The sequence below is a fragment of the Sphaeroforma arctica genome, assembly GCF_001186125.1.
Source record: "Sphaeroforma arctica JP610 unplaced genomic scaffold supercont1.207, whole genome shotgun sequence".
Lineage (NCBI taxonomy): Eukaryota > Ichthyosporea > Ichthyophonida > Sphaeroforma > Sphaeroforma arctica.
Window position 1 is genome coordinate 34,349 of NW_014040351.1, and position 10,480 is coordinate 44,828.

General features: G+C 47.1%; 1 protein-coding gene across 1 annotated transcript; it reads left to right on the plus strand.

The window, feature by feature from the left end:
• Positions 1 to 1,267: 1,267 nt before the first annotated feature.
• On the plus strand, positions 1,268 to 7,966 carry SARC_03878 (hypothetical protein). The gene is made up of 2 exons (XM_014302315.1): positions 1,268 to 4,228; positions 4,909 to 7,966. Exons 1-2 carry the CDS (start codon positions 1,577 to 1,579, stop codon positions 7,696 to 7,698), a joined length of 5,442 nt encoding a protein of 1,813 aa, XP_014157790.1. The 5' UTR covers positions 1,268 to 1,576; the 3' UTR covers positions 7,699 to 7,966.
• The last annotated feature ends 2,514 nt before the right edge of the window (positions 7,967 to 10,480 follow it).

Genomic DNA, 10,480 nt, shown 5'->3' on the forward strand with positions numbered 1-10,480 from the left:
AGCCTGCTGTTGCGATGCCGACATGGTATAGTTTTAGTTCATGTTCTTCGTTTTATGTTCGTATTCGACTATGTTCCCTCTGTACTGTTTCCATAGATAATTGAGTGTGGATCTACCTATAACCGACAACTTTATATATGTGTGTGTGCACAATTGAATTGGGCGCTCAAAACAGTGAAAACACACAACATTTGACACCACATTTGTAAAAGGGCGGTTTTCCATTCTACCAATGAAATGTTTTTACTTATTTTACGTCACAGTCGACAAACGTACTTTAACGGTACGTATTCTCGTTTTTCGTTTGCCTTTAACAACAAATTCTGAGCACCTTGTTGTTAAATGAATTTTCGAAAAACAAAAACTATGTGCTCTTATTGGTTGAAAAATACCTTTAATTAAACGGATTTATTGAAAACTCATCGTTAAGAACCACCCTAAAACGAGTCATCATATTTATTTATTTTATTTATATATATATATTTCTTCTGTTTCGAAAGTTGTTTCTAAAAAAACCCTTTTTTTTAAATAAAAAAGTATTTATAAATGCTCTTAGCCTGCTGGTTTCAGTTCTTTTTATAAGAAAACAAATGAAATAATATATAGATAAAGATGAACCGAAAATCTCCCTCTGGTTTATTCACTACTATGAACCGACGTGACACGACGCCCCCGCCCCCCCCCTCCCCCTCGTATAAACAATCTGAAAAACCAAGTTTCAATTTTTTTAGTTTTCATGTGAACGACAAAAACCCTATAAGGGATACCAGAGAGAAATATACCTAAAAATCCCCTGCTGTCAGTGCTGAGTGAAGTGACAAGCCCACTCTGGTTGTAGTTATCATAAATTAAACGTTTTGTGTAAATACATATTGTCCTGGTACGGGTGTATGTGATATTTATATCAGGACGATTCGATAAGCCTACTAGTAGCACTGTATGAGCTAGTTGCTATATCATATCTGATTAGACGTAGTACTAGATGCCAGCGGATCAACCAGATAGTTTTACGTGCTTGCTTCGAGGGTGATTCTGTGTATGAGATACGTCGGATACGCTTGAAGCACCGTAACAATGCAACCCTCGCGCGTATTAAGAACTATCACGTGAGTGAATCTGGTCACATGCTTCGCATTCGTGAAGTTTAAGTCCGATTTATGCGTTTTGGTACTGATTTATAAGACGTGAGCCCGTATAGGCAGGCACTGAGAGTAGTCTGATAAGATAAACGAAGACCAAACCTTATTTCGGTGTACTCCCTGCTATTAGAGCGCAGATGTCACAAAGATAAGGGTGTAGATACTGTATGTGACCTCAGTATACGACACGCTGCACGTACTGGAGTACACTATCCTGTGCATAAACCGCTTCCATCGTGCATTACTGATACGAAGCAAGTACAAAACAGTACTTCACCAATAGGCATCAGACAAACCGCCTTCACATCCGCACTCGGATCACAAGCGCACGTGTATTGTATATATTGTGGGCAAGCTGTGTGAGAAGAACGTGTCAAGTCGTAGGTACATATTGGTTAGTATATTGATAGGCATACATATATTGGCAGGAAGTGACTATGGAGGGTGATAAGAAATCCAAGATGACTAAGACCGGTACAGGTGTGAGACGGTTCAAGCTCACTGCCGTAGCCGATATTGTTGAGAACATGGGAACACCCAAAAGTGCACTCAAAGATGCCAGTACAGATGCACCCAAAAGTGCAGTCAAAGATGCCAGTACAAATGTACCTCTACATATCAATACAGATACGAGCACGGCTACACACGGGGACCCCTCAAGCAGGAGCCCGTCACCCGGCAATACGGACCAAGCACATGATAAAACAATAGTCCCTACACTTACGAGTGCAGCGGGAGGGGTGCATACCACAGTAGGAGAAAGCAGCACAGAGAAAGATTCTGGTGGGGATGTCAACGGTGAGACTGATGCGAGTACGAGCGGTAAGGATCTTGATGCTGATAAGACCAGCAAAGACACTGATATAAGCAGTACTGAAGGGCACTCTCAGACCGACATGCGCTGTCTCCAAGAGACAAATAAGGATACAAGGAAGGGTCCACAAGGGAATAAAAAGAGTGTGGAGGGTGTAGGGCGTGAGCGCAATGGTGTAGTCGCGAAGAAGTCGGTCCAGTTGGGGTCTAGGCAGTCACTGCCACAGGAAGGGCCTCAACGGCCCGGCTCGCCTCTGGCTGTGGTGAGGAAGCCGATGAGTGGGGTGGCTAGTGTAAGTGTGCAGAAGGTGAACTCCAGTAACAATACCAGCGGCAGTGATAGTAACCACACACAACACGGTGCGAAAGAGACCGCACCATTTGGGGATGTAACATCCGTGCGTGTGCTGCCAGATACTGTTATCAAGGATGACAATGCTCAGACAGGCGGTGCGAAGCAGGGTGGATCGAAAAGCCCGGATGTTTCTGCGAGTGCGATTGCTAGTAGTACAACCGCACATATACCCCAACAAGAACAAGCACAAGCGCAAGCATCGACTGCACGCAAGAAAACACCGCCGCAGGCCATTCCGGAGCGAAGCTCAGCCGGGGTTAAGGGAGGTGGGCGTGGTATACCCACCCCTGGGTCCCTACCATCCTTGCCCAGTCCGGTATCAGAGAGTCTGTTATTAGAAGTGCGTGCTGAGGCACAGCGCATGAAGTCCGATCCCACCCATTTCATGAACCCGTTGTCAAGCACGTCTGCGCCTGTGGTCACCGCCAAGAGTGGGGTGAAGCCCAGCAGATTCACCATATACGATCCCAACATGGGTGTGGGGGCTGTCGGCGTGAATGCCACAGATGTGGCGGCCGGTAGCGCCGGTAGCAGTAAGAATAACAGTGTGTTGAATCTGGTCGCGAGTGGTCCTAATAGCGGCCTGGACAGTGCGGGTGCCAGTACCGTTGCACTGGCCAATGTGGGTTCGAGTGGACAGGGTGTGACTGTAGCGCTCATACCGTTGGCGACGGATAATGTCGGGGTGGCGGTGAATCCGGGAATACCCATGTACGCGGCTCCGTCGGTGGCTCATATGCCGGATATGGAGTACTCACGGAGTAGATTTAAAGTGAAAGATACGCATCCAAATGGAGTCATCGGAGGAGGGGGTGGCGGCGGTGTACTGGGGAGCACCCGGCCAGCGCGGAGTCAACCAATAACCACCACCACCCTTACCACAACAACTACCGATACCGATTTGAATGGTACAACGGTTGTGCGTCACCAGAGTAGCAATATATTCAGTAGTGCTGGCGTGGGTATGGGTGTTCATGGGCATGTGGCTGGGTCTGTAGTTTTACCTGTAGGAGATACATCATCGCATCTGTACACAACGGCCGACGGGGTGGTGAGGAGTGTGAATGGCGATATCAAGCATGCAGAGAACGCCAGTGGACTACATGGTGTACCTCCCACGCCCTCCCGGTTTGTGGTGAACGGTGTGCCGGATGCTTCTGGTAATAAGGGACATGCAGCAGCACATACTGCAGCGCAGGCTCAGATGACGGCGCCGATTCAAACACAGGTACAAGGGGCCATTCCAGTCGGACGCTTTAGATCACTACAACACGGCGTTATCGATCTTTCACACGCCCCGCCGCGACAGCTCACTCCCACCCCACATCATATGACTCAGCATCGCATGGAGCAGTTGCAGCACCAGCACCAACAGCAGCAGCACAGAGGGCAGCTAGGATCGCCCATCATGTCGCTCGTGCACCCTCATGGGGGTCAGATACTCTACCAGACCGCCTCGAATGTAACGCCTGTTATGTATATGCCATCCAGTCAGTCTATGTATTCATCGGTCGGCATGCCGTTGATGGACGATGGACACCCGCAGCCAATGACGCAGCAGGATGTGCTTGGGGGTATACCGGCGGGGAGTGAGGCCCATGGGGGTAAGGCTATGCCCGTGGGTATGGAAGACCAAGACATGCACCAAGCAGGCCATGGTATGGAGAGTGATGATCTCAACTACGTGTATGTGTCGGCGGACGATGTGAGTGTGAACGGTGTGCCGGTGGATCCCCAAGGGGTGCACCAGAAGTACATGCCCATGCCGGTGAATTTCAGGAGGGTTGCCCAGACGGGTCTAGATGCGCTGAAGAAGGTTAGGAAGAGTAATGTGGAGCAGCAGAAGATGCTCAAAAAACTCATCGAATTCCATCGACCGGGCATGGATGTCATCTCCAGCGGCACGTTCATGGACAAGTTGGTATGTCTCCGGCTATATATGCTTCTCTCCGTATTTTTTGTCTCAGAATCCAGTATCGTCTCTGATAGATGTGTGTGCTTTTTGCACAGTGGTGAGCAGCTTACCGGATTTACTTGTCGTGTGCCATGTAAATAGCCTGAAATTTGGAGCAAATTTCTATTCTTGAGGCACGTAGTAGTGTAAACTCTATGTATGGCATCATCGGCGGCTATTGCATGCGCACGAGTTTGATATTCGACCTAAATACGTGTATTATATCAGCGGCAAACCTTTCTTCTGGAAGTTGCTATGTAGTATTACATTTCAAGCTTTGCCAGTGAGCCCTTGTTTACAATGTGTGCTACCATCAGCGGTATATTTATGTACCACGCTTTTTGAGTGTAGGTGTCGACCCGTCCAAACTCTAAACGCGGTGTAACTGATTTGCATGCGTTGGGGATGTTTGAGTCTAGAGTCTAATTCAACTTTGTGTGCATATAAATCGCTTTATCTCTAGCGTTCTGCTTGTGTGCTGTCTAAAGGCAGTGACTGTGCATCTGTGAAGTATAGTCATGCGTAAAGCGGCTTTCAAGTGCTAAATGTGCCATAGATCGTACTACATCCATTTGCGTTTCAGATTCTTGCTGTATAATGAGGCAGATATAGTAATATCCATTGTATGACTATTTTCCTACTCACAGGATTTTATGAAAGAACAGTTCGTGGCGCTGAACAAGGAAAACGAGTTACTACTCGAAAATAATCGCAAACTCAGACAGGAGTGCGAGAAGAGAGGGATCAAGACTCCCGATCCCTATACAACAGCCGTCACACAGGACAACTTCTCCATCCCACCTATAGTACAAGCGCCGCAAAGTAATGAGCAGTTCCAGCCTATGATGATGGCCCCGGTGTATGATGAGGCACAGGGTAGCACCCAGCGGGTCATGCCCATGCCCATGCAGATGGATATGGGGCATCCACAGCATGTCGCGTATGTACCGGACATGTACGACGGCATGCAGATGCCTTATGCACACGCGGGGAGCGATAATCAGGTGCCTATGGGTGCCTATCAGCCTGTCGGTGCATATCATGACATGAATTACGGCTCCTATATGACTGCAGAAAATGGTGACTTGAATAACGGGCAATCCCACGATGGGTTTGCGCAGACTGCGGGGTATGAAGAGTTCACGGACTGGAGGAGTGTGGACAATAGCACGGAGTTTGACCATCGAGCGAGCTTGCCGGAGATTTCTGACCCGGCCGCTAATAACTGGGTTAGTGATTTCAGTTCTGCTACAGTATCGGATGGTGCAGTCTCGCACACCCAGGATGCCTCTGTGGATTGGGGCTCACAGCTTACGAATACGTACAGCGGTATGGATATGAATGGGGGCTACCCCCACGCAGAGGTGGTCGGTGTACCCGTGGGTTATGGTCTGGGTCTAAATGCTGGCGTGCCTGTGCACGTTCCGATAGATAGTCATGGTGTGTATGGTGCGAATGGGTTGTACACGACACATCCGCCAGTGTTTCAGCAGGCGGCCATAGTAGGGGCTCAGAACACGCCTGGCTGGATGTACAATAGCACATCGACGCTGAAGCAGGAAAATTCTGCGCCCACGCAGCCAGTCCCGCAGTCGGGGCAGACAACACCACAGACACAGACGCAGGCGCAGGATCATTTACCGACCTTTCAGCAGCCACAAATGCGACGCGTAACTCCCACTCAGGAGCAGATGGGTGCCTTCGCTCAGGCGCAAATACCAACACCGGTTCACGCAGTAGTTCCCGGTGTTGCTGATATAGTAACATCTGGTGTGCCGTTGATGACACCCATGGGCGCGTTTCCCACAGTGCCACTGCAACAGCCGCAGCAGCAGCAGCAATTGAACTCCCAGCATGTCTTGCAGGCACAGAATATGCAGAATGCGCAGACCTTGCAACAGGCCCAGAATGGACAGCAATCGTGGAGTGACCAGCATCCTCAGTCACCGCTCGTGCAGCAGCAACAGGCACAACTGCAGCAACAGCAAGTGCAACTACAGCATATGCAGTATATGCAACAGCAAGCGCAGTATGTGCAACAGCAAGCATATCTACAGCAGCAGCATCAATCGGAACAAAATCAGCAGTCACAACCACCGCCACGCCCACGGCCGCCACAGCAGGGCTCCATGCCCAACCCCACACCGCACGCACAATTACAGCAGCAACAAAATCAGCAGAGAGAGATGCAGAAGAAACACGTGCAGCAACTAAGGCAACAGCAGCAGCAGCAGGGCCAACCTGTGGCTGAGAGTGCCAGTAAAGGACCGAGCACGGCTGTTAAAGGTAGTGCAAGTCCTACAGCCAAGAGTGGTGCGAGTTCAAGTGTCAGAGGGAATGCGGGATCCGGTACTGGTACTGGTGGCGGCGCCAAAGCTCCAGTAGGCGGACACAGCGCTCAGCAGGTGTTGCAGAAGAAGCAGCAGCAACAAAAGCAAATTAGAGAGCAACAAGCGCAGAAACATGCACAAGCACAAGCAACCCCGCAGCAACTAATTGCGGTACAAACCTCCAGTATGCCGGCTTCGAATAATACTAACCGGGGCCAAGGTTCATCTATTGCCGAGCATAGCAGAGTGTCAGCATCTAATTCAATGCCTATGAATCAGCAACAAAAGCAGCAAGAAGCGAAACGTAAGTCAGGACAAGTTCCGACCAAAACTCAAGCCCAGATGTCAAACAAGACGGGTGGAGCACAGCAAACGAGCCACCAACAGCAACGAGTGAATAGCAGTGGCGGTGGTGCAACGAATGCTCGTGCATCCTTGCCTTCGTTGCAAAATACGCCTGAGCCGCTGCCGAATGTCAATATGCACCAATCTACTGGCCACAACAATAATCATAACCAGAACATTGCGCAGCACAACAACAGCAATCCTACCAGCAATACACCACATAATGGCCCTACCACTCTTGCAACTCTTCCATCAGCCGCATCCAGAGGGACAGCCAGCCAAACTGGAGAACTTCAGCCTATCTCACAACCGCAGTCGCTGCTACAGCAGCAGCAAGCGATGTTGCAACAGCAGCACATGCAACAGCAACAAATGCTTCAAAACCGCCAACAGCAGCAACACATGCAACTTCTGCAACAACAACACATGGTGCAGCAGCAACACATGCAACAGCAAATGCAACAACACCAACAGAATATGTATAACGCTCAGCTCACTCAGACCACAGCTGGTCAGCCCAGCGACCAGTCAGCGAATCTAAACTTGGCATCGCACCACAATGCCAGCGTATTGTCTGGTTCGATGCAGCGTCCACAACCGCAACAACTGCATACTGGACAACCACAAGGACAGCCGGCCAAATTCAATCAACCAGCCTTGAATCGACATCCTGGACAAGGTAGCGTAGCTGCATCGCGACCTCGAACTCCGCCGATACAAAAGTCCTCAACCACTGGCGTATCTGCAACGGATACAAAATAAAGTGTTGATGTGAAGAAGGAGTCTGTCGTTTTGGCTACATCATGAGTGGACAATAGGTGGTCAGTGTGCTGAATATGAGTGGTATTCAAACGCAGATATCGAGTGGCTCCCCCGGCGCTGTCCGTTAAACACAATAGAGTGCACTGCAGAAGTCGGCTTCGCACACATGAGCGAATAGCTTCTAAGGCACGACACACGGAGAATGTCTATAGTATAGCTCTCTCAAACAACGGAATCGGATTAAATTGCACGCCATTAAATGCATGACATCGTGAGGGGTCAAGCGTATTTTTTTACTTTTCTGTCACTATTTGAGCGATAGTGATTTTGGTATTGAAGGATAGCACTATGGCGTTGTGTTCAAAATCGGTTAGTACGCCCTGTCGGACCAGAGGGATGTGTAGTAACATATTCTTTTGTGCCTGGGTACCACCTTGAATTTTATTCAAGGAGTGATAAGTGCGGCCTTACTTTGCAAATTTTATGTGCTGTGCTCCTAATATCAACAAAATAATATGTGTTTTTTTGCATACATTTAAAGACTTCAGACGCATAACAACCTCTTCTGCCTCCTTTCATGTATATGTAGAATAGTTGCCATCTGTCCGTGTTTCTCATCGTCAAGATGCCGATAATTGCGTTTATATTTGCGTCCTGCGTGGGCTCATATCATTATCAAGTGGCAATATTCAAAAGACTTGGGACCTCAATCGCAGGCAGAGAACAATATTCCGAATCGAGTATCAAATCTATACAAAATAGCTCGAATAGACGTGCACATTCAGACATAAATCATCTTCAAGGAAACTATCTTGCTCAGTGTTTGTACGTAACAGCGAGAATACCCAAAAATGAAATATCATTCATAATATGTTACAATGTGGTGTAGCTGACCGCTTTCTCTGTGAAGAAGCATAGCAATAGCAACATCATGTACTCGAGACCGTTTCCATGTGTTCGTTTCGCCGATACGAATTTCTAAAGATTGTCGTTGCAATGATAGTACCGATCCTCGCTCTCGACTGATTTTACTATTGGTATTTTAAACCGATCACAAGAATCTCAAACGTGTAGATTTGATATACCAGTAATGTACAAAGTCAATTACATGTGGATTGTTCACTGAAAAAATGGCAGCGTATGAACTGAGGCAATGTCGGTTTGCACGTAGTTTCATCCTGAAGTAAATAGCGGTTGTGATTGAACCAAAAGGTGAGAGTACAACCCAAATGATAAATAGGAACGGCGAGTGTCTGCTTTCCAAATTTATAACCGATTGTCTGTTATACAATGCGACCTATAAAACTTCTGGATGTTTCTTTATATATTATACTGCAATATCACTGCCGAATACATAACCAAAAAGTTCAGCACACGGCGTGTATACTGCTGATATCGTCGTCCAGAAATAATCTGCCAAACGGCCTTTTCGTTTCTGTGATGGATCTAGAGAAAGCAACAGCCTCGTTGTCTATGATATCGATTCACCTGACAACAATAGTTGATTGCCCTGGCCTAGTAAATTACAATCTGAGAAGCAAATACCGATAGTTAAACGATTACTCTGCTTCAGATGTGTCAGGCAAGTAGGAGATGATTGAGAGTGACTCGCGAAACCATGGGTAACTTTGGAACAAGGTACATATGATTGGCCGACAAGGAATCGATGCACGTACGAAATATGGATGTACCTTGTCGACCGCTCGCGGATCTGTATTCCGTCCATGAAGTCGTCAATCTTGTACTAGTGATCTGCCATCTAGTGTAGGTTACCGTTCTCGTTGTGAGGCTGACTTGACATCAAATTTTGCAAATCCTGATAGATACAATTAAAAAGTTTGAAGACAGCCATCATTTGTCTGCGTTTTGTGTACCAGGAGCTAAATAGTCCTTGGAACGCTCCAGATAGAGAAGTACCAAATTTAGCACCCTGCCGTTCAGGAGGTATAGGGTGCAAAAGTTACCCTGAGTTTCGGCGCCTACGGTACCAATTAATGCATGAATGATGATAGCCGCTTGAAATGATTATTTCAATATTCTAATATTCAGAATGGTCGTGAGCAAGTAGACGAGCGAATCATAAGAAGAACCCAGTGTGGATTCAAAACCGGCCATATCCGATAAGACTCGAGTTTGTTATCAGAGGACATGGAAGACGATGTCGTTCTAAATATTTTCACTTTCAACAATACAAAATTGTTGCCGATTATAGCTTGATGCCTCACTTTGACAAAAATTAACATGGTTTTCACGCATGAATTGACAATCACTCTAAGTGGCGTTTGAGGATCAAATTTTAAATGTTTTTGGATACACCAAAAGTTAAAGAAACCTACTAAACTCTTCGTGACAGATCGAAAGTAATACGCAAGTAGAGTCGGCGGCGAGAACAAAGAAAATACTTTAAAATAATAGAATGACATCGACTAAAAAACGGCCTACATAGGTTGTATCCATCAGAGCTCCCCTTATATATAACTTCTATACCAATGCATGGAAGGCGCCCAAGAACAATCACTGATCGTCTGGAACGAGAATATGTCAGCAGCATTCGATTTGTGGAAAAAAGTGATTAGCTTGTTGATATTTATGCATCCGGATTGCAGTAAAGACCTTAAAGGATTGATGTTGAAGGTATATGCGTGTGAGGTGACTACAGGCTGTATAATCACGCAAATGTAACTACGAGGTATTAGCAAATATTCTAAGTACAGTGAAGCATTTCTTATCACTAGCGACAAAAGTGCAGTAAAGTATTTCTTATCACTAACGACAAGGCACA

Coding starts and splice junctions, on each gene's coding strand:
- SARC_03878 (XM_014302315.1), top strand. CDS start 1,577: ATGGAGGGTGATAAGAAATCCAAGATGACTAAGACCGGTACAGGTGTG. Junction 4,229..4,908: donor GCACGTTCATGGACAAGTTG/GTATGTCTCCGG, acceptor TCCTACTCACAG/GATTTTATGAAAGAACAGTT.